At 38.1% G+C, this 20,332-nt stretch overlaps 1 protein-coding gene across 1 annotated transcript in view; it reads right to left on the reverse strand.

Moving 5' to 3' along the window:
- Nucleotides 1–20,332, reverse strand: part of SLC1A1 (solute carrier family 1 member 1) — a 52,851-nt gene that overhangs the window by 24,040 nt on the left and 8,479 nt on the right. Inside the window, exon 2 of the mRNA XM_052700944.1 lies at nt 13,312–13,452. Coding sequence (XP_052556904.1) covers nt 13,312–13,452 — 141 coding nt within the window. The remainder of the gene's footprint in view (nt 1–13,311; nt 13,453–20,332) is intronic.

A 20,332-nucleotide genomic window follows, 5' to 3' on the forward strand; every position in this document is an offset into this window, starting at 1 on the left:
AATGAAGGTTATTCTATTATTTATTTGATGATTTGGGGGTTTTCCACAGACAGTATATATAGCTAGATTGATTGCAGAAGAACTACATATATATGCAGAAACCATGATGTAAAGACTATCACACTTGTATAGCAAATAATAATTTTTAAAAATGTAATAATATTGCAATGGAACACAAATCAGCGCACAGAAAAAAGCACTGCCACAGCTATTATAGAAGGCTGTCAGCTCGTTTGAGGTGCAAACAACACAGTGGACATACAATCAGGGCCATTATTTTCAATTCTCATGTTGGCAATTAGGTAAAACCAAGTGGAAAGGAGGACATTCACATTGTGGTGAGCTAAGCTGTGGCAATTATGATAATAAGAAGTCTTTAGATTAATAATAATAAATAATGGATTCTGTGGACAATAGAAGAACTGATTTCAATGACTGTCCACGCTGAAACTTTTCACATCTTTTCCATTAACTTAGAAGATATCATATTGTGTATAAGGAAGAGCAAACTGTTACTGCCAAAGATCCATATTTTATAATAAATAATTGATTTCTAAACTAAAGCTTGCTGTATATATTGTCGGTATTGATTAGATAGCCAGCAGAAGTAAGATAATACTCACAGGCAGGATTTCTTAAAAAGCTTGCTTTAAAATATTATGCCTGATAGTCTTGTTGAACCAGCCTACAGCCTAATAATAATGCAGGGTTATTTTCCTGGAGTACTCACTTACAAGGATTCTACAATTAGCAAGATACTAAATTGACAGCAATTCTATGGCTACAAATGAAATCCGTAGCAAACTGCTATATTCACTGGAGGTAGAGAGGCATAATTAAGAGTAATCTTTGCCCTTGCATTTTTGAACTGGATAATAACTCTGTTAGTGAGTGAGCACTTCTACAGTCTAGCTTGTGCTTACACTGCCACGTTGGTGTTGTTTTCCTGAAAGCCATGAAAACACACAAATAAGTCAGGCAGACATGACTAAGCACAAGTGTGCTCTTAGTATGACAGTTGTGGCATTTTTTAGGAAGACAGCTGTATTCTGAAACAAAACTGCATTCAGGTTTATAATTGCATTTGAGACTGAAGTAGCATCCATTGTATAGACAAGTCTGCACAAGTTTATTTTGTTAATGTATAGGAAAACACAGTATACAAAAGTAGCTATTTTTCCTGACATATCTCACTGCCATGAGTGAGCAATTGACAGTATTCTTTAACTGATGATTACAGGAACTTCTTCTCAAACCAATTAAGAATATAATTTCCATTGAAAACACATCAGGGCTTTGTAATTTATTTGCAAATAACTGAACAGTTTGATGAGAACAAACAAAACATACAGCTGACTCAGCCCATATGAAAACTTCTTCCTCTAATTAAGATGGCACATACCCTACTCAAAATGGAAAGCCTGAAGTGTTGTAAATAAAGACTACAAAACAACTATAGTTAACAACTTTTGTATATACTGCGGATTGTCACTGAACTTTTACATCTATTTTATTTGAACTTTCCTTCCCTTGGCCTATCCCTGAGTTTTATATTGTTTAAGTAAGTTTGAGAAGATTGACTATAAATGTAGTTTACAGAATTTTATTATGAATGATGGATTCTCGTTCATACTTGGGCATTTCAAAATTAATGTATTTCAAATTAGTTCCTTAAATTTTCGTTCAATAGATATTCTAATTTAGCCACAGAAACTGAAGCATGGAATGCAATTTTGTGGCTATAAAACACAAGTCTTAAGAGAGATGATCACAAAGTTACATTAACTGATGTTAAAATCTAGTAGTCTATCTAAATCTTATCTATATGTTTTCAGTTGAACAGAATAAAAATCTTTAATAACTGAAGCCAAAGTTGGAAATCAATTGCCCAATCTTCTGCACCTCAGCTTCCATGTTTTCTATATCTCCAATTCAAAATTATCTGTGTTAGTTTAATCTCTTTTTCTTCCCCCAGTGTTATCTACTTTACAAAACATAACAGCTGTAAAAAAGTAAAAAAAAAAAAAAAAAAAAAAAAAAGGAAACACAGAGTGAAATGAATTCTCCCTTATCTTCTCTTTCTTGTTCCAGAACCTCAAGATCCAACCAAAATCAAATGTTGCACTTCCTATGAAACTTACTTAAGAAAAGAATGGGAAAAATTACACAAATAATGATAATTTTGTCTGACAAGGTATTATTAGACAGAACCAAAACACAACAGGAATAAGGGATGTCACAGGAACCTCAACTGAACAAGAGAGGCATGCACTTTGGGTATTATATGCAGATATTCTGTGATCTGGAAGTGAACAGGGTTGCATTAAATACTAGAAACAATACCAAGGCTCTTTGATTTCTAGTGCTTACAATCATACCAGATTCCTAAGAGATAATACTTACATCCCTAAGAGTTTGACATACAACTGTAGACTTGCCTTAACAGAGCACAATGCTTCCAGATATTCTTTACCCATACAACATAAGAAACTGCATATATAGGTGAGTGCTGTGATTTTCTCTGTTCAACAGCAACAATCGTACCTTGTCCCTTAGCCTTTTTTTTCTGCTCTAAAAATTCTAGTGTCATCTCCTGCAGTACTTCCTAGCTGTAATCACAGCTACTAACAAGGCCAGAAGAAATCAAGTGAATATCAGCTGACAGAATCTGTTCCTTTCACCATATTACTTCATCTCCACAACACATTAATCATTAAGTATAATTAGCAAAAGTCTGGGCTGCTTATCTCCTTTTGTTAACGGCACTGCTCTTTATTATCAAGATCTGAGTTTTCCCTGTACAGAGATCAATACCACTTGTGCAGCTTCTAGCATTATTGGCAGGTCTTTCTCTTTAAATGTTACTGAGTGCTGGAAGGAAAAGTCCAGCTAAAAGGCTTTCATACAGTTGCCAGCCACATCATAGCTTCTTCCTTGACACTTCTATTTTTTTCTTCTCTTTCATAGCTAATAATATCTATGTTGAGAAATAATTTAAATCTGGCAGACATCAGCTTAATACTTCTTGGTTCTGGTTCTGATGTGCTAGGCCATCTAATCTACACAGCCTAACACACTCAATTATTCCCTACCTCTTCCTGGCTGGAGGCAGGGCCCCTCTTATTCTGATTATTGCATCCAACACTCATTTTTCATGGATGTATAGCAAAAGACTAATTATCAAAATCAGAACATCTATAGTGTCAAGAGGAGCAGTGGTTCTCATTGAGGAGCCCTTACTTGTGATTAACCTTCTCTGTAACTCACTTACCCATGTTTGTAGGACTGAGGTGGGTTTTCCATCCCACTTCCTCATACCGTCCTCATGACCACATAGTCAAAACTATAAGGTGGCACACAGTGTATACTCATTGTTACCTCTCACTTGAACAGGAAGACCACAAGGATGTCTGCTTCTAATAGATGAGATGTTGGCTCATACATGTGGAAAGTAGGACACAGGGTTTCTGAATTACTGGACCTCATAGTCAAACTTATGAAGCTTGTTGAGCATCTAGAGTTTGTTGGACACTCTCTACAGCTGAGAGACACAGGCCCATATGGAGGAGATGAAATATTCTTCATACTCTTGATGAGCGGTAACCAAATCACTCACCTGGGATCTCTCATCATCTTTCCATTTCATTGCTGCCAGTGTACTGGCAGACACTTCTGGTGCAATTCCTGTGACTTTCTGCCACATAACTGGTGAACACCTAGCTCTTTAGGGATCACGGATTGTATGAGGATCATCAGGCACAAATACATTGTCACACAGCATCTTCACCACAGCCAATAATCTGGATATCTCTGGTATCTCCAGATACCTTTTTCAGCAGTGATCCATTTAATTAGATTAAGCATCACATTTTCTTTGGAAGGATATCTTTCCCTCATGGCTGTAAGGATTCGCTTCCTGGGGGTGCAAGGCTGATCATCCCTTTTGCCAATTGTTCTGTTAATGACTGGGTCCTCAACAAGAGATCCCAGCTGGCAGGCTTCACTGCCCTCCAGACTCTCACTATATGCTCCATCATCTCAGCACTGGAGCTACCAGATGACAACACTTTCATTTGGATATCGGCTAAAATCTTGTTGCATATCTTAAGTCTCAGTTAGCGTCATGGTTTTATGGTTTTTCATCAGTATTCCACATCACGACAACATGCAGTGCAGTTGGAGTTAAACAGTTATTCCTGAAGTTCCACGGATTGTCAATATATCCAGTTGCATGGTCTCAGAAGAGAAGAATGAACTATAACTCCCAGAAGACTTCATTCTTCCAGTTCTGTTTTCCATTCAGACAGAATGATAAAATGGACTAGAAGTCGTGAGACGTCGCTCTTTGCTCCCTGGCTTTCACCAACAGCATTAGAGTAAAGACTTCAGTTTTGCAAACTCTCTTTGGCATTTTATTTATTAGCTTCAATTTCAATTATATTGTATTATACTGTATTATTTCACATTCCGTTACTATATTTAGTAAATGAATTTTTTCTCCCTTTAGCTTGCTGCTGCTGTTCTTTCTCATACAGGCACATCTCCCTACCTCTTCCTTTTCCCCTCACATTTCCACAGAGCATGGATCCATGGGTCCCTTCTCACCCTTGTCACAAAACCAGGCTGAACAAGTCCAAACCATGACATTCAGGCTTTGAATTTGGATCATTGTCATCTCTTCCTCATCTTTCTGTGTTTCAGATGATGTTTTGCCAGTGTTTTTACAATTATTTTTTTTTTTATTGGTCCATTCCCTTCCTCTTCCTCTACTTCTGTCTCCTCTTTCTTTTTCCTCTTTTCATTATAGACAAGATGACCTTCACTGCAACTTTCTTTCTCCTATAGAGGTGACACCAGCACAGGTTTTTTCTCCATTGCAAGTTCAGAGACACTCTCTTTCCCTTGTTAAGTGTTCAATAGGGCTCAGTAGGCATAAGCTAGGCCCCACATATTTTGTGCCTCCCTAGATTTGCCAGAGCTACAATAGTCCTCTCTTAAATACTTGCCTCAATTTTCAGGGTGCCCACTTCTCTAAGTTTTCTCCCAGATTCCTCCATATCCACTGCCACTCAGTATTATTCAGCTTTGGGGAAGATCTGTGACCAATACCGATATGGAGGAATTCATATTCAGGAAACATGACAATATCATTATGCCAGTTTGGACAGTCTAGAACTGTATGAAAATTTCAAGGGGGAGAAAAGGAAAAATGTGAGAGGAGTAAAAATTGAAAACAGGTTTAAATATCTCTTGTTCCATTGGCAAACTCACTGAAAAGGTAGTGGAGGAAGTTAAAATGTTAACTCTTGGGAGTGTAATTTTTAATGCTTAACTGTGCTACATAGCACACAAACACCAGATGGGGGTCACCATCAGTTCTTTTAAGCTGTCATATGTATATATATATACAGCCCATATATGTGTGTATATATATATATATATATATATATATATATATATACAGCCCTAAAAAAATAGAGTGGTCTTCTTAAGAAAAGCTCCAATAGGTTTTAAGTAATACAGTGTGAAGCATGATGTGTGTAATTCCTTAAAAGACTATGCTGAATAGGAGAAAAATCCTATTTTTGCTATTTTTAGCTATTAGTAGCAAGTTGGCATAGTATGAAGATTTCTGTTCAAAATCACGGTATGCTCTGGTCAAATCTATTATCTTCATTGCTATCATGTCCCACATTGGGTACCAATAACAGTCACAGGTTGAATTCTTTTTCTTTGTTATGCAACAGGAACTTAGCCCCCTAACTCTCTCCACCCACTTCTCCCCACAAGGAAGCCAGCAGAGAAGTGAGAAGGGGGAGATGCTGCTAGACAGAGATAAAGAGAACACTATTATACTAAAAATGGTAAAGTAATGTGAGATCATACGATACAAAGGAATCAAGAGTACTAAATGAAACAAGCAGGAAAACGAGTGACATCCGCGCTGCAAATTCAGAGTGGGGAGCAAAAATGACTGTCACTTTGTATCTACCTCATGGAAACAAAGCAGGAAGGACCAGAGCACTTTGAGAACTGTAGTTCTCCCTTAGCAGTTACCCCTTTCCATTAGTTCACTGCAGAATGCCATACTATGGAATACTTATGGAAAACCATGACAGCTCCCTTCAAGTACTAGAAAGCTGCAATGAGATCTCCCTGAGGCCTTCTTTTTCGCAAATGGAATGACTCCAGCTTCCTTGACCTTTTTTCATAAGAGAGGTGCTCAAGACCTCTGATTATCTTTGTGGACCTCCTCTCACCCCACTGAAACTGTTCCACATCATTCTTGCTTGGGAGCCTCAGACATGGACACAGTACTATAGATAGCACCTTGTAAGGACAGAGTAGACGGGGACAATCAACTTCCTTGGGCTGCTGGCCACCCCTTTTTTGATGCAGCCCAAGATACTGTTGGCCTTCCACGCACTGCTGGCTCACGTCAACCTTATGGTCCACCAGAACTCCATGTCCTTCTTCACAGGACTGCTCTCAAGGAGTTCTCTTCCCAGCCTGCATACACACCTGGGACTGCCTTGGCCCAAGTACAACACCTTGTACTTGGTCTCCTTGGATCTCACTACGTTCCAATGGGCTCATTTCTCAAGCCTGTCCATGTCTGACTAGAAATCATCCCTTCCATCCATAGTATCAACTGTACCACTCGGCTTATTGTCGCAAGCAAACTTGCTGACAGTGCAATCAATCTCACTGCCTATATCATCTGTCAAGATGTTAAAGAGTTCTGGTCCCAAAGCAAACCTCTGAGAGAAACCATTCAGAACAGCCTCTACCTCGATGTATAGTTGTTACCCACAACTCTCTGACTATGACCATTCAAGCAATTATTTATCTGTCAAATAGTTCACCCTTCAAATCCATTTCTCTCCAATCCAGAGATAAGGATGTGGTGTGGGACCATGTCAAAAGCCTTGCACAGGTTCAGGTAGACTATACCAGTTACCCTTTTTTTGTCCACATATGCTGTCATTCCATTGTAGAAGGCCACCAGATGGGTTAGGCATTATCTGCCCCTGGCAAAGCTGTGCTAACGGTCTCAGATCACCTCCCCATATCTATCACATGCCTTAACATAGCTTCCAGAAGGGTCTGTTCAATGATCTTTCCAGATACAGACATGCAGCTCTTCAGCCTGTAGTTCTCCAGGTCTTTCTCGATTTCTTTAAAATAGGAATGATGTTTTCCTTTTTCCAGTCACCAGGGACTTTGTCATGACTTTTCAAATATGATGAAAAGTGGCTTGACAATCACATTAGCCAGTCTCTTCAGGACCCTGGAACTCACATCATCCAGCCCCATAGATTTGTGTTTTTCTTTGTGCCTAGTCTTCTACTAGACACAAATAAAATATGACATATATAGCTAATTCTCATTAAGAGGATAGTTCTCACCATTCATCACCAAGGAATCCATGGCAAATAGAAACCCAGATTCTGTAGTATGCAATTTCTCAAATGAAATTTTTGGTGACCTACCACCTCTGTCTTCGTATTTGTTATCAGAAGTCTCCCATTTCTATTCTACCAGTCCCTCTACAGCAGAAGTTTTGCTGTCTGTTGAAATTTATTGGAAAGGAAAATCACTTGTTTGACAGCTTGCAGCAATTACCCTTTTAATAAACTTGACAGAAACACAATTAATCTCTTGCTTTTCTTAAGAGTGTAAATTTTTCCATTAGTACTGATGCATAATTGTAATACAAGAATTTCTTAATAAATTAGCTGACATCCTGGGGTGCATTAAAAAGAGCATGTCCAGCAGGTTGAAGGAGGTGATCCTCCCCCTTTACTCTGCCCTGATAAGGCCTCATCTGGAGTACTGTGTCCAGTTCTGGGCTCCCCAGTACAAAAAAAAGGGGCCTCTTGGAAAGAGTCCAGCGGAGGGCCACAAAAATGGTGAAGGGCCTGGAGCATCTCCCCTATGAAGAAAGGCTGAGTGAATTGGGTCTATCTAGCCTTGAGAAAAGACAACTGAGAGGGGATCTAATCCAGGTTTATAAATATCTGAGGTGTGGGGGCCATAGTGGTGAGGCCAGTCTCTTTTCAGTGGTATATGGAGACAGGACAAGGGGAAATGGACATAAGCTGCAGCATAGGAAGTTCCGCACAAATGTGCGCAAGAACTTCTTTACAGTGAGGTGACGGAGCACTGGAACAGGCTGCCCAGGGAGGTGGTGGAGTCTCCTTCTCTGGAGATGTTCAAGTCTTGCCTGGATGCCTACCTATGTGACCTGGTGTAGGGAACCTGCTTTGGCATGGGGGTTGGTCTCAATGATCTCTGGAGGTCTCTTCTAACCCCTACAATTCTGTGATTCTGTGATCTTGCAAGTCAGTGGCTGAGGAGGGGGAAGGGCAGCAAATGTGTGCAGGTAATGAATAAGCATCTGTTAGTGCTATTTAAATGCCACAAAGACATTCAGAAACAGAATTTTTTTATTTCCTACTTGTATGACCTAATGAAACTACCACTGGATTAGCAAGATTAATACTGGTCTTCTGACTTTGAAAAGGCACTGAAAAGCACGTATTTTTTTGTTCTCAAGAGACAGAACAAAGCATGGAATACAGTAACAGTTACAAAGAATTGTCCAGGTACTCAAATGGGGCATCCTGGATGATTCAAGGATTTGAAAAAGTTGTTATGAATTTTCTAATCATCAAATAGAAAGGGGGAAAATAAATAGAGTATTGATAGTTTATGGCAATTAAAGGAATGAAATAATTATAAAATGGAACGGTTCAGGTAAGATGTTCAGAAATATTTTTGACCCTAGGCATTTTTGTTAAGGGACTGCTGTGCCCATCTGCTGGCAAAATCAAAATTGCAGTATTGTATTATGATCATTTGCTAAAGATCTGATTGTACTACATGCACAAGAAGGAAGGTATCAGTACTGTTTTCCATTCCTCTTATTTGCAAGCAGTACCACTTGTAGGAAAAACTTAATTCTCATCTAGAAAGAAAGATTTTGTATAAACTCAAGTTAATGCCTTTTCAGGAGATATAATGTTCCTCAAGTAGAATATAATAGAAGCCTATAAGGAGTGAAGATAACATATCAATCTCCCAGGCTGGACAGAGTAGCAAGATTCATATAAGAAATCAGGTTCAGTTCATGAATGCAGCAAACAGAGCCTCTGCAGTGTTGCAGGTGAAATACATATACCACAAATATAGAAAATATAGAGTACTGAAACTACTTGAATTACTCTGAAAGTACTGCAGGTAAAAGGCATAGGTGAACAAGCTTTACTTTCCAGACTCTCATTTAAAAAAAAAAAAAAAAACATTCTTTAATCGATCATCATGTCCACACATACAGAAGCGGAGTTAAAAAATGAAGGTAATTTGTTTTACAGTAGAATTGTTAAGCACCAGAACAGAAGAGCTGAAGATACTGACTCACTTCACGTTCACACACAGTGAAGCCACTAGCAGCCCCACAGTGGTACAGCTAGGACTGAAGGCAATGGCTGCCAGTGCCACAGAATGGCTGCTATGCTGGGGCTCTTTGCTCTTGAGAGTTGGTGGTAACCATGCTCCATGTGTCTTAAGTATATATCATAGTTTTGTCACCATAATTTAAAGCCTTAAGTAATATAGAAGTTGTCTCAGTTGTGCAAGGTCAATGATAGTGATGGGAAAGGAGTAGATAATTGTTACAGATCTAATCCGAAGGCAATGGGCACAAAGCTTTGTCCTTTAATAGCACATGACTCTGCAGTCCTCCCTGCTTCAATGACTGCACATGAACAAGGAGGACAGGACATCACGCATCCCTCAGTACCACTGAAAGTAAAATTCATTAACAGTAGTGCAACACCTTTTATCCTTTGCCTGGTGTCCCTTTGATACAAAGGGACAAAGTGAGTTATCTGTCTAAGCCATGGTTTCTATATTATCAATATTCTTGTGGCTTTCAAAACACAGATAGGAAACTGAAGAGAACAGAGATATTTCAACAGGCAGTTTCTGAGTATATTAAGCTAGATCAGAGCTTCCCCAGTGGGTGGAAAGTAGTCAGTTTGCTGGTAAAGCACAGGTGTGTTAATAATGCCTTAGTAGAAGAGCATCCCTCAGTAGCTGCACCTCCTGGAATAGTATGAATACAAACTTCTGGGGTAATGGTCATCCAAGAATGATGATACCAAAAGAAAATTGCTTTCTTCCCCTACCATTCCTGCTCCTACATTCCTTCAAAGTATTTTAAATCTGTGACATTTTATACCCAATGGAGCTGGCAGGTCTATTTCTGAGAAAAACCTTATGGGATCCACTGTGCATTTTAACTGCAATTATTAAGATTGTGGAACAATCCTGTTAATGCTCTGATTTTTCTCACTGCATTCCAACTCTTTTGTCTCCTATTTAGTACATTTTGTCTTCCTTCACAGAACTAAGCAGCACTGTGATAAAGCAAACTGGTAACCTCCCAAAAGTAGATCCAAGGTACAAAACTGTACAATTGTGAACAAAGGAAAAGAACAAACAACCTTTTCAAGTAGTTTTCAATCAGTTATAATCAAGATTCTCTTCCCAGTAGTTAATGAGTCTAGACTAATTAGATTGAAGCCCCAAAACTCCCAGTACGCAAGTTGAAGATTTCCCCCTCTTTCCTTCTTCCTAAAGGGCACCAAAAATAGGTACTTTCCAAATAATCATTTCTTCTTTTAAAGCAGTACTTCAAATAAGCTGATCTGGATTGCTGGGTATCATGCTCAGCACAGGCATAGTTCTGTATATTATAGCAGTTGTCTTGAGTAATGTGTGAGGCTCTTCATTTAGAATCTTGCCTTGCCACTACAGAAGGAAATAGAAAATGCAAATTATTCCTTCACATGAATGGTGTACTATACTATCATTATACTACTAGTGAATTTGAGGGACAGCAATCTAAGGGAGATTCAATAAGACTACATATTTTGGACTGAATTACTAGTGTGGGCTAATGATCAGAATAAATTAAACCTGTATCTGCCATCCATTAAAATAACTTATAGACGTCAATTATTACAAATTGGTCTCTAAGCCACACTAACTTAAAAGAGCATCCCACTACTCAGAGTTTCACGTCCTCAAATAAAAGATCTATTAAGCTTTCCTTTAAAATGTTTCCAAACAAACAAATGTTTAGTGTTTATGCTAGTTCTTTATAAGGCTACAATTCAGCCTCCAATGCAAGTAAGTAGAAAAAAATTCTGCAAATTTCAAACTGTACATGTAAAATAAATATTAAATAATGCTTTCCATCCTTTACATTTTGAGGAACAGTTTGTGAATGAAAATCACATTCTGTAAAGCCTTCCATTTAACCACAAGAGGGAGAATTTTGTCTTCAGTTTGGAAAGAGCCTGACTGTGCCCTTGCTCTAACTGAGAACCAGTGAGAGCTTTTTTCACTAACACAGGAATTCCCCCTAACAAATTGTTAATACTAAAAACTGCAGAAATTTCTGAAATATCAAGGAGTAATTTCCACAATAAATGCCTTTGCTGTGCAAAATGAGTTACATCACTATATACAAATGGATTGATAGACAATTCACTGTCCTAAAAGCATATGTATAAGGGGACGCTTTTCAGGATTAACACTGACAGACAAAGACATTCTAATTTTCAAAAAGAAAACTACAGATTGTATTTTCAATAACACCTTCTGAAAAAATGTTACTACTCACCAAAATCCTATATTTTGACATAACATACATTCACAAATATATTCCTGCTTTTATAAGCATCAAAACATTCTAGGTGCCTCTCTAGGACCCAGCTACAGGGTCTAGTTAGAAATATGCACCAAATGGCCAGCTGCAATTGCATCTGTGTGCACTCTTTCAGATTGCTGCAAACTACATATCATGATAACCTTCAAGCTGCTCTCCTGGTAAGCTACCTTTCATCCCTTTAGTTTATGAACTACAAATGTGTGCAGAGAAGACTTCATTACTGTCACTAATTTACTGCAGTAGCTTCATATGTTTGGGGCACTAAACAGCTGTCACTAAGCATATGAACTTGTACACTGGTACAAGTGTACAGCTATGATCATCAGATACACACCTAACAGAGTTCTGAAAACATACACTCTCCTGCCTGCATAATGTGCTGATCCTGAAGAAATGGGCATAATCAGATGACCTCTGGCCCCACCAAGGGCAGTCAGCATGCAGTGTGAGGTGCTATCCTTGTACATTCAGTGTTTATTCAATAATAGTGAGGCTACTTTTGAGAATAATATTTTCTCTTACTCCCTGGGAAGTTCACCACCAAAAGCAGACTGTGCTGTTAACACTAATGAGGTTAGTGTTGTTGTTAGTGTTGTCTGCCTTGTTTACAAGTGTAGATGAAGACGCATCTTGAATCTTCCTTTAGTTTTTCATTCCACTGGTTCTTTTATCTTATAAGTAGTTTTTGAAAGAGTGCATCTTGCTTTGGCAATAAATCCAGTTCTTGGAGAGACAAAGGACAACATGGTAGTGATAAACACGTCCTGAGTCACTGCAGTAAGCTAAAAGAAAATAGTCACAACCTTTGCTCCCTCAGTAAAGATTTGAAGAATACAGATACGTTTGTTTGACTTTCTTTACTTTTTTGCCTGAAAGTTTATTTGACATACTTTTCTGTCTCTTCACTTTCAGTTTGCTCCTTCAGATCTTTCGAAATATTTCCTAATGGATGAGTTGTTAGCAAATTTTACTATGACAAAAGCTTGCTTGCTACTTCCAAGAGAGCAAATTTCTGTTCTCTTGCATTTCCCCAAAACATCTTTGAGCCATCCATATCAAACAGATTTATTTTTTTTTTTTAATGAATTTAATGGACATACAGAGGGATTCAGTAAATGCCAGAGCTCATGCAAGGTCCTTCATGAAAGTTCGTAGAGAGTAGAAAAAGTAAGGTGAGAAATCTACTCTTTCTATGACCATGAAGTATGAGATCACATCTCCTTATGAAATGATGACATGAGACAGCTTATAATAGTTAACCCTGTACCTGAAAATATGCAGTTTTGAGCTTACAGTCTGCAACCATTTAACCCATTCCTGAAAACAGGAAGAATCTATAAACCTGGAATTTATTACTTCATAGTTCTTATTAAATTAATTATCAAATAATAGTGATAACCTTTCCAAATTCACTTTCATTATTAATAAAGAAGCCTAATCTAAATGTATACATCTATAGTTTTCATTATGTAGTTCCACTGAATTATTTTTAAAGATAATTTAATTGAGAAAGAATAGCTAAGCCACAGTGATAATACCATATACTAACAGCCCATTTCCAGTCATACCTGTGATCATACTTGATATGATTAATGGCAGAATGATAAGTTTGAGCATTCTCATCAGCACCTCCCCAGGAAAGGAAAAGTAGAATTTATCCAGGTTAGACAGCTTGCCATATTCTCGTACCAGCATGCCAACTCCAATACCTAAAAAACACATAAAACATGACAAAACTTAGCAGTAATTTATAAGAGACTCATGGGGAAAAGGAAAGAAATGTAAAAGAAAACAAAAAAGGGTAGGAATAGACATATTTTTACAGCTGTGGTGAAACTTCTAAAGCAAACTGGAGACATTTCTTTTGGTCATTCCTTTTTTGTGCTGTATATTGATTACAGTAACAATAATAAATACATATAATTGTGAAGTTGGATGACTTTTTAGATGTGTCTTTGGAAAAACCTTGATTGCACTTCTGATTATCAGTTCAGTTCAGCACGGACACTCTACCTGCTCTCTCCAGTTCTCAGAAATCCTTAACTAGCATTAAAAAATAGTATTATACATACATTCTTACTGCACATTTAAGAAATGAAGTGATAAAATATACTGAATAAAATATACTGAATAGTGGTGAAAATATACCTACTCAGCAGCAACACTTTCAGTAATTGACTCTCTACATAATCAGTGTGACTACAATGACTAAATTGATTTAGTTATTTCCAAGAAATTAATCAATGAAAATACCATTAAGTATATTTTACACTCATTTGTCTGCACGACCAATCTATGAAATACCAAACTATTACTACAGTCAGTAGAATCATAGAATCACTGAATAATTTGAGCTGGAAGGAACCTTTAAATGTTATCTAGTCCAACTCCCCTGCAGTGAACAGGGACATCTACACAGATCAGGTTGCTCAGAGCCCTGTTCAGCATGACTTTGAATGTCTTCAAGGATGAAGCATCCATCATATCTCTGAGCTACCTGTTCCAGTGTCTCATCACCCTTAATGTATTGTCTTTCCTTACATCCAATCTAAACCCTCCCTCACTTAGTTTGAAACCATTTCCCTTGTCCTATCATAAGAGACACAGCTAAAGAGTCTGTTCCCTTCCACTGGACACTGAAAGGCAACTATCAGGTCTCCGCAGAGCCTTCTCCAAGCTAACCAGCTCCAGCTCTCTCAATCTGTCCTCACAGGGGAGATGTTTCATTCTTGGGTCATTTTTGCTATCCTCCTCTGGATGTGCTCCACAGCTCCAAGTTTCTCCTGTACTGAGTACACAGTACTACAGGTGAGGTCTTACCAGCATAGAGTAGAGAGGCAGGATCACTACTCTTGACCTGCTGATTATACTTCTTTTGATGTAGCCCAGTATACAGTTGGCATTCTGGGCTGTGAGGGCACATTGCTGGCTCATGTCCAGCCTGTCATCCATCAGTGGCCTAAAGTCCTTTTTGACAGGGCTTTGCTCCAACCTTTTGTCCCATAACTTATACTGATAGAACTGGTTGCCACAACCTATGTGCAAGACCTTGCTCTTGTCTTTGTTGAACCTCATGAGGTTCACCTGGGTGCACTGCTTGAGACTGTCTAGGTTTCCCTGGATGGCTTCTCAACCCTGAGGCATGTCAACTGTACCACACAGCTTGGTGTAATCTGCGGATTAATATATTTCCAATTTAGAGAGAAAGACATTGCAGGGAGCTGTATCAAAGGCCAGAAATAATGACATCAGTGACTCTTCCTTTGTACACTGACGAAGTTAAGCCATCATAAAAAAGCTACAGGTTAGACAGGCAGGACCTGCCCTTGGTGAAGCCAAGTTATCCTGCATCACCTTCTTCTTTCCATGTTCCTTAGTATAACTTCCAGGAGGATCTGCTTCATGATCTTCTGAACACAGAGGTGAGGCTAAGAGGTCTTTTTTTAAAGGAAATATCAGTATCACATATGAACTTTGAAATGCTATAGTCCTGGGTAAACTGAATATTAAGAGACCCAATTTATAACATGATGATTCAGCGAGTAAAAAAGTCACTTACAAGCTTTCACTACTCACTGAGTGCTGAAAGATTTTATTCATATAATAACTTTAACAAAGTTATTAACAGTTTCACTGAAGTTAATGTAATTGTTTACAGTCCCTTTTTATTTTAACGACATCAATGATGTGTATTTTGCAGCACAAAAGCTCAAGTACTTTCAACCTACCTTCACCAGCCTCATTGACTCATGTAAACTTGCAGAGCCCTAGTAACACTGCTAGTGCCTAAGCCGAACAAACCTCTTCCCTTGGTTTTATTTTAATGCTAAACGAGGCATTTAAATTAGACATTACACTAGAAGCTGGCATAGAGTAAATAGTCTTATAGGATCATTTGCCAGAAATAGATCTAGGCAAATCCGTAGATAACCCTGTCTGCATTGTTAATACTAAAGAAAATAGACAGGGATCCCATATCAAATAATCTATCAGAGAAGAAAATAATTAACATTTTCACCTGGAAAGTGGGAATTTTTGAAAAGTTCCTCCTTAAAGATTCATCATGGGGGCGTTTTGTGCTAGATTTTTTCTGCTGTCTGCAGGTTAGTTCACAAAAAAAAAAAGTAAACTACTTTCACAGAATTTGCCTCCGATAGCAGAAAAAAGACTATGAGCTGTCTTTTCTCTGCACTTGCACTTGCAGAAACAAGTTGAAGGAAAACAGAGGAAGATTACAATCTCCTATCAACTCTCTAATGTTAATAAGGAGAAAGAAAACAAAAATGTTAGCCTTTCCAAGCAAAGATGCTGCTCTAAACAACTATTAAGATCTTTGATGTAGGTTTTATCTGTGTCAGAAAATACAGACAACTTAAAGTCCTTGCAACATCTTAATAGTCTTGAAGATGTTTGCAATATTACAAAAATGCCCGTTGTCAGATAAGACACAATGATCTCTGCACTTAGAAGCTAAACTGTGTTCACTGTATTGAAAACAACTAGACAACTTTGAGATAGGTCCAAGTAAGATTAGTCAGCTTGTAAATGATCACACATATTGAAGTTGCTAAGGTTTTCATCCTGCAAATACCAATGTAAACAGCTGAACATAAGCATATAAGCATTCTTTGTGTCTTCAGACTGTTCATATGATTGGCAGGCATATGCTTAAATTGCAGCAATACTAGACAATATAATTGCTAAAAGTTGTGCAATTCCATTTTATAATAGGGTATAGAGCATTCCTCCTTACATACAAGATACTGCCTTAAAAGGCTGCTGCACAGATGTTACTGTATTTCTGAAGCATGTAAGAGATTTTCCTTTTGCATATCTCTAAACAAGATGTCCATGCCCCATAACAAGATCACAGACATAACTGTACCAGCCTCATTTTAACGCCAGACTCCTCCACTCCTGCTCTGATCCTGCCAAAATGATGACACATAAAGACCCCTGAAGCTAGACATATTCCTCAAAGAGTAACAAAGATGGACATCCACAATACATTGTTCATGACAGAAACAGGAAAATCTAGCCAAAAGGAGTCAGAACTATGCCCTCAACAGAAGTGTTTCTCTGAAGACAGGAATATCACCAGCCCTGAGCAGATATATATACATACATATCTGTATATCTATATCTATTTCTATATATATATAGATATATAGAAGGTGTTCCAGCAATAACACAGATAACTAAATTGTGTGTGTCTTCGGGGGAGATCCTGCATGTTTCTGAGCAGGATCAAAGAAGGAAATTATTTGTGATCCACTGCACTTCGAAAGAAAATTTAAAGAGGCAGCATGTTCTGTTCCTTTCTTTCAGCTGGGAGTATTACTCTGAGCTAGTGTGACCAGATCATTTTCTAATTATGATTCCTTCCTTACCAGCAGCAACAATTATGTTTCACTAGCTGGAAAGTTTGATCATTTATCAGGATTACTAAAAGACAGAAAGTTTTACCCTCATTCTCATTCTTCAGAGTCCTCTTTTCTACTTCTTTGGATTTCACTATAAAACCATTACCATTTCACACCCTCTCAAAATTATTGCAGGATTTTTTGAAGCTTTTTGCTTATATTTGTATCTGTATTTGTATATTTTTGGACATGGTATTATTTACCTAGTGGCAGTAACACAGAACAGACTTCCTAAAAAAAATAAATAAATAAAAAAATTCCAAATTGCATTATTGCTCTCACTTCATTTTTAATGCTGCTGTTTTATTAGATGCAGCAACAATGATATTCATGCTAACTTGTGTAGGATGACAAAGTATTGTAAAACGTAGCTAACCCTTTAAGTGGAACTGACATCTGTCATCTGTTATTCCCATTTAGCATGAGAATAAAGGAAGAAACTTTTTTTGGTGACAGCAACAAGAGATGGGTCAGGAAGTAGACTTGTTTACATTCTGGAATCAGATGAGTATAGAACTTTCTGATCTTCATCTCAATAATCAAGTCACTCGAATTTTTTTCCTAGGAACTATAACACACACAAAAAAAGTTTGAGCCAGCAGAAATGTATTTCAATTATAGCAGCCCTGAGCAAGTCACAATGAAAGTCTGGTAGAACGTCATAGTCCACTGTTTGTGAAGATAATTCTTATACATGTAATCAGTTCTAACAACCACAAAACACCCTGCAGCAGGCAACATCTCTACTCTTTGTTAAGATTTTTCCTTTCTTTCTGTTTTTCTCTTTTACTTTTATGGAATAATTTACTTTTTATTTCTAAAGCATAGTACATCATTTTCCTGTTGTGATACTCAGTGTCCTGTTTTCAACTGCAACAGTCAATTCCCTTCCTAGCAGCTGGTATGATGCTGCATTTTGGACATAGGATGAGAACAATACTGATAACACACAATCTTTTAGTTACTGCAGAGCAACCTTTACTTAAACATAGAGGACTTTTCAGCTTCTTACACCCTCCTACCAGTAGGGGGCTGGATGTGCACAAGTTGCTGGAAGGAGGCCGAACCAGGACAGCTGACCTAAACTGACCAAAGCAATATTCTGCACCATGGTGGTGTCATGGCGAACAATGAAATGGGTAGCTGGCTGCAGAGGCTGCCTACGCCTGGGGACTGGCTGACCATCAGTCAGTGAGTGATAATCTGGTAAAAAGTATCTTGGAAGATCAGTAAGTCATACGTTCTGCTTATCTGCAATCTAACTCTGTGAATTTGGACACCAGGTGAAAAGCCATTTATTACCACCAAAGTATGTCTTTTTCCATACTGCTGTTGCTTCTGAAACTTTCTGTAAGAAAAAATACGTATTATTTGCACTGGAACAACTACAGAAGTACAATGTTTCTCTTTAAGTAGCATGCTGCAACTCTTTACACAGATCTGGAAATGAATAATAAAAGAAATATACCATCTCCGGAGGTATTCAAGGCCAGGTTGGAAGGGACCCTGGACAACCTGGTTTAGTACTAAATGGGGAGGTTGGTGGTCCTGTCTGTAGCAGGGGGTTGGAGATTCATGATCCTTGAGGTCCCTTCCAACCTGCACCATTCTGTGATTCTGTGATTTAATAAAAAAAAAAAAATTAATCGTCTCTTTGCTCATTTGTACTAGCACACATAGGGAATGTCACAGATTTTATTACAGTTACAGTAAACTTGTCAGAATGTGCTGTCCTCTCAGGAGGACCTGTCCTCTCACCTGAGCAACCAAATGTAGAGACTATTTACAGTTTTTTCTGCATTACAGACAGTGATAGTTATATCCTGAGGGTATTCCTGCATAAAAATGTGGGGTTGATGCAAGACAAATCTTGCATCCAGAAGCTCAGAACCACTAAAGTAATTAAAACCGACCAGGACTTGCAGTATAAAGTGACTACAGTTAACTGCTTTATATAATTTTCATTGTGGGTTAGATAATCTTCACAACATAATTATACCTCAGAGAGCAAGTCAACGCAACACTTTTTGGATTTACTTTCTCTAGCAGGTCAAACAACTTACAACTTAGAAAGAAATAAGTGATGCTCATACAAAGACATACCTAGTGATCAACAGGATTCTCTAAAATTCTCTAAAATGTTATTTGCATTCATTGATGACAACTGTGATATAGGGTTGCATAATGTTAATTGGCAGGGAGTTATCACTCCACCAACTTGGGCTGACTCCAGAGAAAATGCAAGCAATCTTCACTACTACGTTTATGGTGGGAAGGTTCCTTAGGAATGAACCATAAGAAGATAAGAAAAACAAATCCAGTTTGTATTACTAGAGAACAACTAGTCATTTTGTAAATGACTTACTCTGAATAACACCATGTTCCTCTCTGAAAAATATAGTCATAAAACCATAGAATCATTTGAGATGGAAGAGACTTTCAAAAGTCATGTAAACCAACTCCTCTACAATGAACAGGGACATCCATAGCTAGATTTAGTAGTTTAAAGTCCTGTACAGCCTGATATTGAATCTCCAAGTATTCAAGGATGGGGCATTCACCACCTCTCTCAAAAACTTATTCCAGTGCCTCATTATCCTTCTTGCAAATTTTTTTCCCCTTATGTTCAACTTAAATCACCCTTTAAAAAAAAAATTAAAAAATTAAAAAAAAAAAATCTCTGTGTCCTATCATAACAGACCCTGACCACATCTTCCTTAATGCTCCCCTCTAGAGAAGGAAACGCCACTATCAAACCTCCCTGAAGCCTTCTCTTTTCCAGGCTGAACTGTCCCAGATCTCTCAGCTTGTTCTTGTACAAGAGGTGCTCCATCCCTTAGATCATTTTTGTGGCCCTTCTCTGGACACACTACAACAGGAGTATGTCTCTCCTTTACTGAGTCCATATCTGGATGCAGAGAGAAGGATGTTATGGGGGACTATACCAAAAGCCTTAGTTGAAATCCAAAGAGATTACATCAGTGACTCTCCTGTTGTCAACAGATACAGTTACACCACCGCAGAAGACTGCTAGGTTGGTCAGGCAGGACTTGTCCTTGGTGAAACCATGCTGGTCATTTCATAACAAAGACACAGTTCTACTCTTTTCTGTTTTGGTGTAATTCTGGCATGTAGGAACTCATTTTAGCAGAGTTGGTCATTCTGC

Source organism: Tympanuchus pallidicinctus, unplaced genomic scaffold (genome assembly GCF_026119805.1).
Source record: "Tympanuchus pallidicinctus isolate F22 unplaced genomic scaffold, pur_lepc_1.0 scaffold4, whole genome shotgun sequence".
Taxonomy (NCBI): domain Eukaryota; kingdom Metazoa; phylum Chordata; class Aves; order Galliformes; family Phasianidae; genus Tympanuchus; species Tympanuchus pallidicinctus.